At 39.2% G+C, this 18,811-nt stretch overlaps 1 protein-coding gene across 1 annotated transcript; it reads right to left on the bottom strand.

Annotated features, from left to right (window-relative positions):
- Positions 1-6,191, bottom strand: haus1 (HAUS augmin-like complex, subunit 1). Its single transcript, XM_080749127.1, has 9 exons — positions 6,122-6,191; positions 4,500-4,674; positions 3,651-3,786; positions 3,070-3,204; positions 2,570-2,693; positions 2,057-2,122; positions 1,022-1,093; positions 885-932; positions 1-110 (listed from the first exon to the last, which is right to left on the bottom strand). The coding sequence occupies exons 1-9, from the start codon at positions 6,140-6,142 to the stop codon at positions 60-62; spliced, it is 828 nt and encodes a 275-aa protein (XP_080605253.1). The 5' UTR covers positions 6,143-6,191; the 3' UTR covers positions 1-59.
- Positions 6,192-18,811: the final 12,620 nt, after the last annotated feature.

Raw genomic sequence — 18,811 nt, forward strand, 5'->3', positions numbered from 1 at the left:
CATGGACATTTCTAAATTAAACCATTTTATTAATAACACAAAATTCTTAAAGAGAATGTCTACTTGTACAAATGTTCCACGTTCCTCTCAATCTGAGCATCAAGAGCAGCCTGTAATAGGAAGCAAAATAAGAGCAATTTAACGGGCATGCTCTTATTCACTTGTTTGTGGACATTCAAAAATGCTGGAAAGATGTATATTCAATGTATAGGCTTGAAGTAATTGTATATTATGCTATTGCTATCTATCCGTCTATCCATCCATCCATCCATTTATCAATAGGGCTGTCAAAGTGAACTCTTTAATAACGCATTAATGCACATAACGTTGATCATAATTCATTGTTTTAACGCCATTAATAGTGAAAATGAAATAAGTGGCCATTTGGCCTACCCGTGGTTTAGGACAGTGGTTCTCAACCATTTTGGCTTGCGACCCCCACAAAAATACATGGCCATGTCTGGTGACACCACCTCCTAACTCACTGATCTAAAAACAGACACTCACAAAACAAACATGCATGTGCACAGTCTGCACACTGAACAAACGTGTGTGTGCATGCATACAGGCTACTATAATATTAGGCAAAATAAAATAGCGAAACAGGCTATATTATTAACATTTTCTTAAACAGGGGTTTTGATAAGAGGAGTACCATTTACAACTTACTCTAACCATGAATCCCGAGGGGAAAATATGCACCTTTCCCTGCAGCTTCAGCCTGGCCAGTGGCCACCCACATTGCCCCCACAATTCTGCCCCTTTATGTTTAACCACTTAAACCCTATACTTAGTTGACTGGAGTCCCGACTCCCCAGGCAGGGTCTTTAACTCTAAACAAAAGCTCTTCACTGAAAATAGGCAATAGATTGGGATATACTCACCAGTTCTCTTTTTGCCTCTTCTACTTTCACTTGAGCAAGAGATGGATTCTGTCGGAGATGGAAACACTTTCAGCACTGTTGTATACAACACAAATCATAAGGAAGCACACTGGAATCAAGATAGTTGAACAACTTACTGGACTCAAATCAATATATGGTTCCAATTTCTTCTTCAAGGGATCAATTTCTTTTTTTAAGTTCATGACCTCCTGCAGAGTAGAGAAAGAGAAGTTATTATAGGTGCTATTTGTGTGCATATGGCACTATTGTAGGACTTCAAAAGAGATACATGCCTTGTTTTTAAAAACTATTAACAAATATTTCAGATGGCCAAACTAAACTTGCCACAAAAAGTTCGGAAATCTAACTTTGGTTGATTATATCTCCCCTTTAATGAACCCAAATGGTATTGTATTGTATTTTTATCATTTTTATCGTTGATTTGTCACCTTTACAACGAAGTACAGATTGTAAGCATCGGGCATTCGAGGCATGAGCTACACAGCCAAACGTGTGGGTAGCGACCAGAAGTTTGCCAAAATGGCTTGCAATATACTGTTCTGCTGGCATTTACTCTCGTTTTGGGCTTCCCCAACACTGAGCTTAACATTAACAAAGTGTAAAAATTGCCAATATGTGTTGTTTTTTCTTTTCCTTATTACTTTGAGAGAGTGCAATCATTCAATGCCCCAAGTAACAAAGGTGAACACCAAAAGAACAGTATTGCAGGCCTGCCAGGCCATTTTGACCATTTTTGGAGGGCACTACCCACCCACACGTTTGGCTGTGTTGCTCATTACACGAATGCCAGATCCTTACAGGCTGTACCTCATTGTAAAGGTGACAAATCAACAATAACAATGATATCAAACACAATACCATTTGGCACAATTAAAGGGGGGATATAATGGACCGAATGTTGGCAGATTTTGGGTCGGCGCTACCCACACGTTTGGCTGTGTAGCTCATGCCTCGAATGCCCGATGCTTACAAGCTGTACCTCGTTGTAAAGGTGACAAATCAACGATAAACATGATATAAAACACAATACCATTTGGGTTTATTAAAAGGGGAGATATAATCGACCAAAGTTAGATTTTCCGAACTTTTTGTTGCAGGTTATCATGTAAAATACGTTTTGATTTCAACCTTCCACCCCTCCCATTGGTTACCTCAGAGAGCTCTGTGATGGCCTCATGCTTAAGTGTCTCCTCCATGTTCCTGGATGACAGCAGATCCTGCATCGTTGAAAGCAAACAAACTACTGGTTAAGGTTCATTATTTCTTGAATTGAAAATATCAGTCAAGTCACATTTATTTGTATAGATAGACCGTTTAGGAAACAAATGACACATCTTGTCCTTAAACCCTCAATCAGGTGAGGAAAATCTTTCAAGTACTGTAAAACCATTGATTGGAACAGAAAAGGTCAAAATCTCAGGCAGGATTGCATAAAACAAAGTGAGATACAGAATGTAATCACTTATCAAATTTGTTTCTACTGTAATACAATTATATGTATCTGGTGCATAAGTCAGTATGCAATAAATACCAGAGCAAGTGGGAAATATTGATGACCAAAACATGCTCAAGTTGTCCAGCCTTTATAGCAACTTCAGAATCTGAACAATCATGGGGTCATTATGATTTCAAAGTTATCTTGCAGACAGACAAAATATATGTACCCCAGCCCTCCTTCTCCTGTACTTCAGCTCTTGAGACTTTTTCTTAACAAAATCCATCTGGAGCACTCTGGACTCTGCTTCGGCACTCGCCACCTGCTGCGCTGCGGTTGCTTTACCAATGTCCCTGTCATTTGGTAACAGATTCGGACCCATTAGTTTCATGTCAAATACATCGTAATGAGTGATCTTCTTTAATGAATGGTCTGAATTATGACTGTACCATACAGTGGGTAAAAAGTGATCACAATATGAATCACAATTTGTGGCCATAGATACATTAGTTTTTCAAAACTTATGAAAGCAAAATCTAACTCATGGATGAAAAACAAAAAAAAGTTTACTGGGTTTGAAATGAAAAGCATAAAAAACAAGACACTGGTGGCGCACATTTCTGAGTGATAGAATTTTAAGTCAAGATGAGTCCCCAGTTAAAATGATTTTGGGGGTCGCAGCCTGAAAAGGTTGAGAACCAGTGCCTTAGGAGACCTTAGTTTTCTTACTCCTCCAAGTTCTTTCGCAGAACCACAGTGGCACCCAGTCTCTTTTTGAGGCTCTTGAGCTCCCGGTTCAATCTCCTGTCGTCCTTCTCTGCTTCCAGAAGCTCATTGGTTTGGTGATTTATTGCTGGAATAAAACTGCAGGAGACACAGCCTGGCTGTGAGAAGTGGCATGGATTTGTGCATCATGTAAAAACAAATCTCACCTCAGCAGCAATGTGACTGGCGTAACTACGATCGTACTGTAACATATATACTAGGTTGGCTGCATATACCATGTGTGTGTCATCTGACTAGTGATCTAATTTGCTGTAGTCACTGACACCATTATCCGATTATTCTTCTCACCCTGATTATAATCTAACAAGCATGACTGATAACCATCAGCTGTGTTTCTAATGTGGCCTATATAAGACAGCAGTGGCTGTGTACTGCCATTTGTTGATTGTGAAGAAGGCCTGTTGGCTGGAATACCAGTCATTGTGCAACAGGTTTTTTGCACTTACAAATGTGTGTCAGAAGAAAACAAACAGAGTTGCTCTCTGGATTAGTCTACTGGCTGAAACAGAGCAATGACAGCCTACCTGCTCAGTGATGTGTCTTCAATTCCAAGTACCATTGCACTGTCCACTAAAGCAGACACATAGTCGGCAGCAGACTTTGACAAACTTGCACTAGACAGCCCCACCCCCTGTAGAAGAACATCCTCCAGATGAGCAGCTAAGAAAAATAAGCAAAGCAGTTAGATTTAGGCATAGGCAGGCAAATATATTAGGGTAATATTCAGTGTTAAGGTGTAGCCTTAGCTATGATGACAATGGGCAATTTAAGCGTCCCGTTTCTACAACCGCAACACGAGGCGGGACTACGGCTGCTATGACGTAATCGCCGTAGGTCAAAATCGTTAAGAAAACGAGGAAACGGCTGTCGGCGACGGGTCCCACCCCTTTTACTGAACTCTTTGGTTCCCATGGCGACGCGTCTATGTAACAGACATTGTAGACGTAACGTGGAAAGGGAGCTTCTGGCGTCGTAGAGACGACTGCGGCGGCAGGTTTATCTATCGAGCGCTGATTATTTCTGGTTACAGTTGTCATCTGCCATAGACGTCCAAAGCTTAAATAGCCTATTACTTCTAAATAACACGCCTCTAAATACCACATTGAGTGCGTCTTGTAGCATAGGCAATTTAAGTTCTTCAAACGTATTCCTCTTTTACAATGATATTATCATGTTGTGCTCTTCTTCCAGTCTACTAACTAGACCAAGGGTTCTTCTCGGCCAGAGTGCTACTGGTTTTCATTCCAATGTCTTAACAGTTGTAACTTGGTTTAGACCAAGACTACTGGTAGAATAGTAACATAACCGTTACATTTCTGGGTCTCCAGGAGCAGAGTTTACAAGAGAATAACAACAAATGTGGAGTTACTTACCATCAGCCTGGTACTCTGATGCTTTGTGGTTGAGGTCATTAATAAGATGAGTGGTGGCACTGCATCGTGCTTTGCTGACCTCTGAGAGCTGGTACAGTATGTCCACTGTCCGTGTATTGACCTCAAACGGAGGTACCGACTGCTCTCCAAACACTGAGCTGAGCCACTGGTTCACCTGAGATACACACAAAATTAAATTCAATATTTATTTACAAAATAGCATTTTTTACATTGAGGTACCCAGTCTGCCTAGATGTCTTAAAAATAGAATTTAGAGTTGCTTGTGGCTACAGTTTGCCCACTCCTCTTGCATGCTTCATTTGTACCAGAGTTGTGTTGTATCTATTATAAGTTTGGCTATTTGCTATCTTAGTTGGGCATACATAATAATGGCTGTATTGGTGCATGTTCGCTACAAATTCATAAATTAACAACATTGGGGATTTTACTGACAGTGGTGTAAAGCAGGGATCTTCAACAGGGGGTCTGGGACCCCTAGGGGGTCCTCAGAATTACTACAGGGGGGCCGCCAAATCTTTGTGTGATAGGATCATGTTTTTTACATTAACCACTTAAACTCTAGCATCCCTTTTCTGAGTAGGACGCTGCGAGGCGTTGTAAGCTTGTAGATCTGCTATTTTTGGCCAAAAGGTTTGTAGTGGGAAAAAGAAGAGCAGATTAAAATAAAAATCACACCCGTGTGAACTGAGCGGTGGTCGTGGAGGCTGCGCAACAGCAAAACAAATATATATATATATTGTGTGTGTGTGTGAGTGTGAGTGAGTGAGTGAGTGAGTGTGTGTGTGTGTGGCCTGGACAACAGCGCCCCTCCCTTAACATGTGTGGTCACAAAAGGTACTGTAGGCTACATACAGACACGCATACAGACAGACAGACAGACAGACCCACACACACGGCCACGTATAGGAGCGTTGTGACCACCGCTCAAAAATGTTGACGGTTCAAGTGGTTAAATGTCTGAAAATACACATTACTCCAACAGGATGACAGTGCTGTTAAACAAGTCTAAGCTGTCTAAGAAATCTATGAACAGTTTTAATCTGCATGTAGTGGGGTGGGGGTCCCTGCTTCATCTCTCTCTCAGCTAAGGGGTCCCTGGCCTGAAAACGTTGAAGACCCCTGGTGTAAAGTAACAAAGTACTACAATTTTTAGGTAATTTTACTTTATTGGAGTATTTTCAGTTAATTTACTTCTACTCCACTACATATCAGAGGAAAATATTGTACATTTACTCCACTACAATTATTTGAAAACTTCAGTTACTAGTTTCTTTGTAGATTTTGATTAAAATAGCCTTCTACTTCAGCTTGTATAGATCTGCTATTTTCAAAAGATTTGTATAGATTTGTCATTCTATGTTATGAGTTAATAAAGGACCCCAATTGAAACAAAGCCCACATTAAAGCTTTTTTTATGTATCCTTTTAGTTGACCTTGTACCAGTGAACTGCACTGTCATGAAACTGTACCTTTTCCTAAAGCAAACTTTTCATAAAGTATTCAATCAATCAAATACTGAATATGAAAAGCGAGATACACGACTACAGTCTTCGCCGACCACAAATAATCCGATAAAGAAAACAAAATGTAAATTCCATTACCTTGTTCAACTTTTCACACATGGCAACGAGAAAGACAGACAACCTAAAATCGTCTACTACTTAGATAATAAACTAATGCTTGTTTTGTTTTCAGTTTCCTGGCGCCCTTATTTATGCAGCCATGCTCGCGTCCCACAATGCAACAGCTAATGTCAAACGTCACATCCGGAAACGTTCTATCGGCGTTACAACAAAATTGGACACATAGCGAACCCTGCGCCCGTAGCTATCGTATCGTATGTCTTTCTATTACAGTGGTGTACATTTACTTACTTTGGGGTATTTATTACTTAAACTTTACTTCAATTGAGTATTCTTTTACTTCTACTCTACATCTCAGAGGCAAATATTGTTATCTTACTCCACTACAATTATTTGGAAACTTTAGTTACTATATCACTTCAGCCGAAATGATGTATAAAAATACATCATTTCGGTCTCTAGTCTACACGCTCCTTTAGCATCGCATCAATGGGAGTACCTTTTACTTTTGGTAGGCCTACTTTAATTAAGTACATTTTCATACCAATACTTTTGTACTTTTACCCAAGTAGGCCTACATTTTTAATTCTGGACATTTACTACTTTTAACTGAGTATTTCTAATCTACATTGCAGATGCCAGCATTGATAGTTTTACAAAATAATATATATATATATATATATATATATATATATATATATATATATATATATATATATATATATATATATATATATATATATATATATATATATATATTAATGTGAGTACTTTTCCCAACACTGGTCATGTTATTTGTTAGGTCACTAGTTTCGGTGTAACATGTATGTGTTATTCCTCCCATTCCCCGCCTCTTCCTGTTCTACACTGCACGGCCACCCGCCTAACTTCAAAACAACAAACCAGACTGTATGCGTTCGTTGCAGACATGGCTTCTTTCCTAACCAGTGAATCAGATTCAGATTGCGAGGGTCCCACTCCTTACAAGACGTTTACTGTCGCCGAAGAGTTTTCTAAACTGACCAAAGGAGAACTAGACTTGTCTGTGTCTAAGCTTGCATTGGATGACAAGGACAACGAGCCCGTCGTGTTCTTCTGTGAGAAGTGCAAGTTGCCCGTTGGTGACTCTCTGTCCTGGGCTGGAGCAGAGTACGACCTGAGTCAGATCGTTTTGAACCGTGAGTCTGTTCTGTTCATAAGTCTTGAGAGGAGTGGTGGAAAAGGTACTCACATGTTTTACGTAAAGTATCGACAACTGCAATGTAGAAATGGGTAATCCACCCTCATTGGTGTGGCTTCAGCCATACAAGTAACAGTCTGGAACTCAAAATGTAGTAAAAGTAGGAAAGTATTTGCATCAAAATGTACTTAAAGTACCAAAAGTAAAAGTACAACAATGTTTGAAAATAGCAGATTTAAAAGCTCACAATGCTATTTTCAAAATTGTACAGTACTTAGTTACTTTACACCACTGCTTGAGAGTTACAGTATACAAATATATCCAAGTGGACTCTACAGGTCAATATCTTTTGCTGGTCCATAGTCAGTTTGGTTACATTTGTAGATTCTCAGAGATACAAACAATATCACTGCCAATACTAGCCCTAGAATGGCTGATATTGCATTTCATGTATACATGTGATGTCATTACGTGTGCATCCCGCATCAAAAACTCATTTTAAGTCACCCAGGGACTCATTCATGTCATGTTCCTGGGGTCCTGGGGATGCGCCTCCATTGGAGTCCACGTTAAAATAATTTACCGCGTCTCGGTAAAAGAAAAACAAAAAGAAATTCCACTGACACCACCATTGTTCATGGGTGAAAGCATCCCACTTTACCCGTCCGACGCCTTAAACTTTATATTGAGGACTCATAAAACTTTTCTGGGACCCATTTGAATGACCACCTGTGGGTCCCGGGACCCATTACATTGAAAACCTAGTAACATCACTGCATACATACATACATACATACCGTATTTTCCGGACTATAAGGCGCACTTAAAAACCTTTAATTTTCTCAAAAAACTACAGTGCGCCTTATAGTCCAGTGCGCCTTATATATGGATCATTCATTGACATTGACATTCCCTTTAGCACAGCTCCATCTGTTGGATGCATAACTCAACAGTAGCGTCTATTATGTGCGCCTTATAGTCCGGTGCGCCTTATAATATGAAAACAGTTCGAAAATAGACCATTCATTGAAGGTGCGCCTTATCCGGTGTGCCTTATAGACCGGAAAATACGGGTACATCACATACATGTATACATGAAATGTCTTTAATATCACAGTCACAGGTATATGCCAATACAATAGTACAGAGTATGTGTAAAATTAGAAAGAAGTAGTCGCCAGCACTCAAGGAATATCCTTTTTACATGATTTTATTTACCTCAATGGACAGTGTACGGACGCGTTTCGGCCCTTCGGAAGGCCGAAGGGCGTCCGTACACTGTCCATTGAGGTAAATAAAATCATGTAAAAAGGATATTCCTTGAGTGCTGGCGATTACTTCTTTCTCATTATGCTTCTTTGAGCCGTGCACCTAAAAGGGGTGGATTGCCATGAAAGTCCAACTCTTTGGTCCCAAACAAGATATGACGAAAACTACTGGCTGGGTGTACAGACAACGTTTCGTCCTCTCCTCTCACAGGTCTTCATCATGTCTCTTATGACATCGAATTGTTGTCGAGAAATTGTATCGCCTTGAAGTTGATGTAGGCTTACAAGACCAGCTGACTAGCAGTAGCACATGTACACATTTATCTTTGGATGTGTGTACTTCGCTCTGGACTAGATTAGGAGTCAAATAATTACCTGCATTACCTCTATTGTTTTCCTGTTTTACTAGTAAGTAAAGTAACCCACCTAGTTAGTTACTTTGTTTAGTCTAACACATTTTTTTAATTTATTTTCTATTATTATTTAGGTGTCACTGACAATGTTTTGATTGAAAAGGAAAGTCGCCTGCACGAACCAAGCAAACAGTCTCGCTGGTAAGTACAGTACGTATTGCCTGATGTATAAGAGGGGAGACTCAGAGTGAGAACAAGTTTGTTTGCTTACAAAATATAATTGTCAGCGCTCCTCATCAAACTTTTGGTTTAAATCTTGTCTGTACATGTTTACTCTTGCAGTAAGATTGCTCACCTTTCCTGTCGAGGCTGTCACTCCTTGCTTGGACAGATTTACCTAACTACACCTAGAGGCATGGACCATAAGAGATCCAAGTTCTTTCTAAATGCTGCAGACCTTGACAGGTAAATTTGGGCCTTGAACACAATTGTTGTACCATGGTAACTTGACCCTCACTCAGATCAATGGCTGTGTGTGTGTGTGTGTGTGTGTGTGTGTGTGTGTGTGTGTGTGTGTGTGTGTGTGTGTGTGTGTGTGTGTGTGTGTGTGTGTGTGTGTGTGTGTGTGTGTGTGTGTGTGTGTGTGTGTGTGTGTGTGTGTGTGTGTGTGTGTGTGTGCGTGCGTGCGTGCGTGCGTGCATATATATGTGTGTGTGTAATGTGTGTGTGTGTGTGTGTATGTATATTAGGGGTGTGAAAGAATATTCGATATTCGAATATTCGTTCGAATGTTAACAATAAAAGAATATTCGAAAGTAAAAAATTGAGCTTCGAATTAATTTATATTTAATTAAAACAAATCTACCGCACTTCTCGCGAGATTCTGGGCGCATGGAACGTTAAAAGGTGGCTGGTCTCGCAAGGCAGAAGTCTCCATTCGCTGCTGCAAAAGTGGGCTGATCTACAAGTCCACAATACGTCGCTGATCCAATACGTTGTGGGCTTGTACATTAAGGGTGCCTATTTAGCGACACCGTCATACAGCGAAGAATAAACCTCCAGCTGCTTGACTTTCCCTTCACACTGTCACTGGCCGTCACATGTCGGAGACGGTGGAGAGATGCACTCGTCCGCCTCGCAGTGCACAGTGCACACACAGTGCTTTTAAACTGGCTCACGTTGATTCAGAATGATTAACGAGTCAAGCTGAAACGGGCGACTCATTTGGTAGTGACGGGAAGGCATACAACAACGAGACTTCTCCACCGAAAACACAATATAAAAAACCATGGATTTCTTCTCTCACCGAGTCAATCTCCCCGCACGCAGCCACGGTAACGGTAAAACTCCCTCTGTCACTCACACTGCTCTTGTAGACTACCTAATTTGGTTCAAACCAAAACATAATCCATTGGTGTGATTATAATTGCTCATTTCATGTCGTGGCTGTTCCAACTCAACTCAATCACAGCTGCTGTGACGCTTTGCAACGACGATCCGATTCTGCTCTTGCTTTTACCAACGCAGGCACGTGCACACATACATCAAACGGGGCTTGAGCCCCTGCCCTTTTAACAGAGAATTGTCCACCAAAAGGCCCTTTTAGAAATGTCAGCCCCTGCCTCTCTTAACATTCTTTGCACGTCCCTGACCAACGCGGACCTGCACACAGTAAAAAAAAAAAAACGATAGAAGCGACTGTCTAGAATAAACAGCTTCGAAGTGCGAATGCTTCGAATTATTCGATATTTTCGAATATTCTAATTTATTCGAATCAACGGTGGATTTTGAAGGGAATATTCGAATGCCATTTTTGGCAAATTTTGACAGCCCTAGTGTATATATATATATATATATATATATATATATGCTTTTATATATATATATATATATATATATATAAGCCTTACTGACAGTAAATGTACATTATTTGCTTTTTGATTTTGCAGTATTTTGAGAACAGAACTACATTGTATAATTTACTTAATATTTCCTAATAAACAGCCATTGTTGTCCTTGGCTCTTTCAGCTATGTTCTGGGCTCTGCCAACCAGCAGGTGTCAGCAGAGAACACAGAGAAGCTGGTCACTGTGGAGGACAAAAACACTGTAGAACAGCAGCTGACAGAGGTATCTAAAATAATCTCATTCTCATTGTTGTTGGTTGGAAACTTTGTATGTCCAAAACCGTTTGTTTTGTATTCACCATTAAAAAAAATGATTTTAAATAGTGAAAATAGCTGATCTACAAGCACACAACGCCTCGCATCGTGAGGCTTTGTGTGCTTGTAGATCAGCTATTTTCACTAGTTTTGTGCTACAGTCTTGTACGATGAAGCAGGGCTTTACTTTACGAAAAAAAACTTGGAGATATGAGGTTTCCGCCCGACAACGACAAACTGTTGGTGATGTGATTAAGTTGTATTTGTCATTTCTACCGTAGATGTTTTCTTTTAGCCATAATCTCTAAATCAGATCATCATCTCTAATGTCTTTGTACTGTATCATATTGGTATAAATCCTTCAGTGCAGTTGACTCGATCTATACTGTATCTGACCAGAGAAGTTGGACTCCATTATTTTCCACTGTGTCATTCCTCCAATACACGCTCCCCATTGGCAATCAATATGCTGGCTGTTCAAGGCTTTCTGATGACATCACCTGCTTTGTGGGACGCCCCAGAGCAGTGACACAATCTCTAGATGAGACAATGGCTTAGAATGATCTCATGTCTAGTTTATTTCCTATTATTTCTTATATGCTGCATTATTATATTAGATACCTAGGTGTATTAGAAATACATCTTTACATTCTCTTTACATGCTTAAAATGAATTTGAACTAATGAATTAATGTTTTTAGACTATTATTGTTATTATTATTATAATGGGGATGGGGTTAAAACTGCATGTTTTGTCTTTTGTGTCATTAGAATACAAAGGGTAAGTTCCACTTGAAATAGCGCAGTGATTCTTCCTCAAGTTATTCCAACATGAGTTCTTTGTTTATCAATGTGAGGAAAAAAATACCTGTAATACCCTTAATTGGCCAGTAGGTGGTGATGCTAGGCAACCCCCTCCATACTTGAGCAACAGGAACAATAGCTCTGATAGGAGGCATGTTAAGGAATCTTTGTTAGAAGGGGAAAAACATGTTTTGATCATGAGGTCTGTTGGATTATGATTTCAGCCGTAAATGTGCCAGTGTTTGTCTGACCTACTTAGACAAAGTCACTGATTCGACCAGCTCAAGACATGAAGATGTTGACTGTACCTTATGAAATGACACATGAACTACCAATTTCAGAGATTTTATCAGGTTCTGTGACTAAGAGAAAGAAGAAAAAAACAAAACAACATTACAATTAATCTCTTTCAGTCTTTCCATAATTTAGTTAATGGGTGATATGTTGTAATATCTATCTTTTAACGCCTGAAAGTCTGTGTAAACAGTCTTTTTTATTGGGTCGGATTCATTTTCGATTTTCTTGACTGTTTATGGGGTTGAGCCTGAAGGCTTAGACCCTATTGTTTTTGTATTTACTTTTCTTCTTCTGCTGTATTTTTGCTAATTCCTTTGAGATCGTAAATGCAATGCAATTCTCACCAATGACTGAAAGTTATGTGCAATATTTGCGCAACAGACCCAAATTAGCCAATATGAAATTTGAAAAGTCATATCTCCTACACTGTGAGTCGGAATTACTAAAGCATTACAGAGAGAAGCTATCCCCACTCTGCAAATTTCTCTCAAGAACTATAATGTTGATCTGACTAGGTTTTCCGCGAGTTCACATACTTTGGTAAAAAAAAAAAAACGTTTTCGACATCTCTTCCTAAGTCTTAGGTCCAATATTGCTATCAAATGTTATGTTGGTTATTAATGAACGAAGCTTATTGAAATTGTACCTGTTTTTGAAGATATTGACCAAGGAACTTCAAAAGGGTGTGACTCAAAACATAAATAGATCAAAGGCAACAACCATTAGGGCCAATCCAGAAAAATACAGGATATCTCTGAAACTGTAAGAATGTGTGATTATATAAATGCAGCAACAAACAACTTGGCATCATTACAAAAATAAATTATTTTGAAATCACCCAATCGGGCTTCCACCAGTTCCAAACATATACAATACATGGACCTGGTGCAAATTTGGGTGCCATGGCATTGTTCCGAAGGTTCATTACTCCGAATTTTTTAAGAATACTATGCCTAACTCTAACCCTAACCTTAACCTCAGTAACCCTAACTAAATTCGGACTAATGAACCTTCGGAATTATGGGCAGTCCCCGCAAATTTGGCGATAAATCAATTACAGTTTTTCCAAACATCACCATACAAGGTTATTATGGTGCTGTAAGTGATATTTGTTGTTGAATACATGTTAAAAGGGTCTCCCATTCTCTACAGTAAATACTATACATTTTAAGGTTGGGTACCAATTTCATCCAAACAGGACAGAGAAGTCGTACAGGATAAGAAAATGAAATTGAAGCTGATGAATGGGTTCTCTGATGAAATTGGTGACCCACATGAAAAAAAGAAAAAACAACAAAGACCACTCGATCAGTAATGATTACTATCAAAACATAGAGCTTTAACCTTTTTTAACAAAACCATCACTTACACTTAATTAATCTGTTGAAACAACTCCAGAAAATGTTTTTCTTAAATTGAACAGTAGGAGGTGACAGCATTGCTGACAAACTAGGTGGCAAGGGCACACTGTGACACATGTGGCCATAAATGGAGGAGCATTGTTTCAAAGGATATGACATCTGGCATGAGATCACCACCTCATCCGGCACAACGCCAGCATGACGTCACTGCATGAGGTCACATCTTTATTTAAATTCATTCTGAACCGGCATGCAAAACGTACAGTGGTGGAAAAAGTACTCTACTACTAAAGTAAAACTATCAATATTGCATTTTAGGGTACGGTCACACCAGCTTATAAGCGGATTCTGCCAGTGCATTTCAATGGGAATGGAGCAGATTTTGGAGAAATCCGCAAATGGCATATTTCTCAAAGAATCCCCTCCATTCCCATTTAATTGCATTGGCAGAATTCGCTTATCTGCTGGCAACCAGCAGCTTTGGCTTTTTTTTTTTTCAACAACTTTGGTGTGACCGTACCATTATAGAAATACTCTCTTACAAGTAAAAGTCCGGAATTCAAAATGTTGAGCAAAAGTGTGAAAGTGCATGTACATACATTACAAAAAGTTCAAGTACAAAATGTTTGAAAATAGCAGATCTACAAGCTCACAACATGTGTTGTGAGCTTGTAGATCGGCTATTTTCAAATAGCCTTGGTATAAAATAGGGCTGAAGATGTTAATGTATGTTTTATTATGTTATAAATTATATATCTGCAAAGTAACTAAAGTTTTCAAATAAAAGTATATACAATATTTGGATATGAGATGTAGTGGAGTAAAAGTATTGGAAAATACTTAGCTATTAGAATGAATGCAATAGATTCGCAAAACATAGATAAGATCATCCTCCTTTATCACAGAGGGATACTGCATCTTAGTACAGTCAATCATATCTACCTGGCTAGAGGTGAACTTCCTACTATTATTATTCACGTAATCTTATCCTATCATTATTCTGAATATATTCTGCATGCTATTTCTTTAAACATCTGACATTGACAATTCACACCCCAAACCAGTGCCATAAGCACATTCTTCACTACAAGCATCTGTCTGATCATCATAGAACCTGTTATTATCCCCTAAAGTCCAGGCCATGAAGTGGCTTTTTGCTACCACATCGTGATGTATTTCCTCCTAGTGAAATGGACTGGGTGTATCTCTTCAATCACAGTGATGGAGGCAGTCATGGTAGGGTTAACGCAGCAGAGTGTTCCAGCTCAATGTGTCCAACCTTCACACATTGTGCGTTTGTCCTATCGGGCTCTGGGTTCTAAACTCAACAATCTACACTCTGCTCAAATAGCCTACAACCTCCCCAATTGTAACATGCTCTACCATACAGATTGGACAAAATAAAATGTTATTCACAAAACATTTGCTGGCTTTAATACACCCTATGTCACAAATTACCATAGCCAAGCTGTGTGCATCTAAACAAAGGGATATTAAATAACTGCATGGTTGAATGAATGTGCTTAGCCCATATTCCGTTTCATTAGTGTACAGGCTATATGTTAACTAAATGCACCTCATCATCAACCTTGTTTAGTGACTGTCCCTGCTGCAGGCTTTAGGTTAATCTCACCTAAGATCACACACTGATTGTATTAATCAATCACAGGTTGATTATATGACACCTTGTTTTTCAGAGGCCTCTGGCACAACCTAGTGAGATTGTGAAGGCCTTTGACTTGGTCAGGCCTAGTGCTGTCAAAAACAGTGGAAATAGCAGATCTACAAGCTCACAACGCGTCGCGAGCTTGTATTTCCACTATCGATGTTCTTTTTTAAGTATAAAGTTGTCAAATATGCCTGTCATTTCTTTGTATATTTAGTTTATCTGTCATATCTGCTATGTGCAACTTAAAAGCCTACAAGCCAAATAGAAATGTAATTGTCAACGACAAAAACACAACTTAATCGTTAATCGCAAATTGCAAAAATGTCATATAGTGACAGCCCTAGTCAGGCCAGTTCACTGACGGCCTGTAATGTCAGCATTATTTGAGCATTGCCCCAGGGTGTTTGTTAATTAGGGCAGCATGACTACAGCTACAAGGATAATCTTGATTAGTGAAGGTGTTTCTTCAGTACCAACGGGGGACACCCCATCTCTCCAGCTCTTTACTAAACAGAAAATACATTTTCAGGTCAGGGATAACAATTTCATCCAATCAGAAGAGCAAACTCATACAGTATAAAGAAGGGGGGTGGGGGGGGAGAGCATACGAAATTGGAACTGGAACACAATAAAAATGAATGATCAATGGTTACTGAACAAACATTATAGCAATGAATGATGATTACTATCAGAAGCTTTAAATCTATAACTATAGAGCTTTAACTTAATAGACCTTGAACTGTTAAAGAAAAATGACATTTAAGAGGATTTTGGATTGTGTCGTTTTCTTGTCATGATGTAACTAGACCAATTGGCAAGATATCTTGCTCTAGTGCTCAAAAATAGTCTCCTCATTGACTTACGCAGCATGATGAAACCGCTCTCAATGTCACTCAATGTCTCAAAGTGCATAAACGAACACAAACAAAGCTAATTCTGCCAATATATAACATCACGAAACCCGCTGAGGGAGCAATTGGACTGTTTACATCACCCATTTGTGGGTCCCGGACACATTTTTATGGGTCCCTTAATTTTTGTTTCCTAGATTTCTTTTTTTAATTATTATTATTTCAAAACATTTTCAAAAAACATTCCCAAAAAAGTTATTTTCTTGAATAATAACAAAAATTCAATGATTTTTCTAAGTCATTTTATTAATAAATAAAAGAAAAATCAGAGACATTCCTTAAATTAGAAAACAAATGTCTAAGAAGTAGTGAAAGAACCGATCCACAAGCTTACAATGTGGCACGAAGCGACGTGTTGTGAGCTTGTAGATCAGCTGTTTGTTTGGTATTAATATTCAAATTATTTTATTATACTTATTTATTTTTATTTTGGGGAACACGGTTATTTGATTACTTTTTCCCCCCCATCAGTCCGAAGGCTGTGGAGACAACAAATAGTGATGGGAATTATCATTCTTTTCATTCTCATTCAGTAGTTTGTCCAGTTGTATTTCCTGCATTATGTTGTCACTCACTGATCTTACCGTTCATTCCCTCTCACTGAATCAGGAATAGTACCCTACAAACCGAAACCACCTCAAATCGTTCAGGAAATTACTGAAACTATTTGAGTCAGTACCGGTTCCGTGCGAGAGTGAACGTCAACGAGTGAATGTCTGTTTACATTGTTGGCGTCAAGTAAAAATCCATTTAATTTGTTGCGCATAGTATAGCACATCGAATTAAGTCAAGCCCTTAACAGTCATTATTTAAGCCGTTGAAAACCTCTGCTCTAGTGTGCCAGAAAACTATATCTAGCATATTGTTCCTGTCGCGCAGAAAACGTAGTCATAGCTCCATATTTTAACTTTTTTGTTGGGTAAATGAATACCATAGTTTAACATACGGTACTACAGTGTAATGCAAAAAGCTAAAATAGCAGATCTTGTATATCTGCAATCTTTGCTACTTTTGAATTTGAATCCTGAAAAGTAGCTGTTTTGGACATCTATCTATACCTACCCGATATAATGAAGGAACAATAATCCACCTTTTGAAGAATATATTGACAAATATAACATTACAAATATGAAAAGGAGTGAAAGACTTGAGGTTAGAGCATACTGCAGCACATTTACTTTTAACCTTTTTTCCATTTTCCACTTTATCTTAGGTACCCCCTCTAGTATCTCGGTGTACCCTATTTGACTGCCCTAGGATAGGTGGTTTAGCAAAAGTGACACAAATGTATACCATTCTATAGAGTTAAGAAGGAGGCACTGGAGCAACTCGGATGTATTTAACAGATGTGAATTACATCTTCGTCAGGTCCTGATGAAAATGAGCCTCGTTCTTACCTCTGTTGACCACTGTCCTGCTCCTGTGGATTGGATGCCCAGATGCACCTACAGTAGTTTATGCCCCCTTTCTTCTGGTACACCAAGGGTCTTCAACAGGGGGTCCGGGACCCCTAGGGGGTCCTCAGAGATACTACAGGGGGTCCTCCAAATCTTTGTGTGATAGAAGAAGAAAATAATCTCCTTTTTTATATAAACCACTTGAACCATAGTGTCCATATTCTGAGAACTTTAGCCAAAAATAGCCGATCTACAAGCTCACAACGCCTCGCACTGCGAGGCGTTGTGGAATTGTAGATCGGCTATTTCCGGCAAAGAGGTTTGGTGTAGAGAAGAAAAAGAGCCAACTAAGTACAGAGTGAAAGTTCAAGTTTATTATGGTTCAAGTGGTTAAATATCTGAAAACACAAATTGACATGAATCCAAAATACACTGATGATTGTGCTGTCAAACAATGAAACTATATGGAATCTATGATAAGGTTGTGGGGAACCCTGCTTCATCTCTCTCAACTAAGGGGTCCTTGGCCTGAAAACGTTGAAGACCCCTGTGGTACACCATTCTATATTCAATGTGTTGTTCTTGCTACACTGCCTGTCTTTGGGCATAATATAACATCAGAATCATTCCGTGCATCATGACACCACTCTCTATGTAAGCCTTGCCCATTTTTGTCCAACTATATTTTCCTCCAGTTTGGCGTTTCTTCAAAACACTTGCTGCTGCTCCTATATAATTTGCTCAAAACTCAAGCACAGTGCTACACTTCATCTCTGGCGTCATGTGATAAGCATCATACTGAGTTTTGATATTCCATACCAATTGCCTATAATTATTGGCTTCCGAAGTTTGTGGACGGGAAGGTGTTTTACATACAATTCCACAAATTATCTCCAATTAACCCCAAATTTGAATCACGCATTCCAGGATCACTGCACAACGCAGAGCCAAAAGCAATTTCACTTCAGCAGGGGCGCCACTGATGTGAAAACTTGAGCCATATGTCATAGAAAAGCTATTTCCCTCCGCAGCTTTCTGAGGTTCTGATGGCTGCTGTACCTCACAACTTACTCAGCCGCTGGCAGAGATACGTATGTGGTCCACATAGTGCACATATGTATTGTACAGGGTTCCCACGGTCATGACATTCCTGGAAATTCCTTGAAATTAGAAAAATATTTTTCCAGTACTGGAAAAGTTTTGGAATTGATCAAGGGTCCTGGAAGGTCCTGGAAAAATTAGCTGTGCATTGTCTTTGGTTACCGCCAAGGCAACGCGGAGACCCCACCCCTCATTTCTCACATGGCC

This window comes from Nannobrachium achirus (assembly GCF_963921795.1).
Source record: "Nannobrachium achirus genome assembly, chromosome: 19".
In the NCBI taxonomy this organism is placed as follows: Eukaryota; Metazoa; Chordata; class Actinopteri; order Myctophiformes; family Myctophidae; genus Nannobrachium; species Nannobrachium achirus.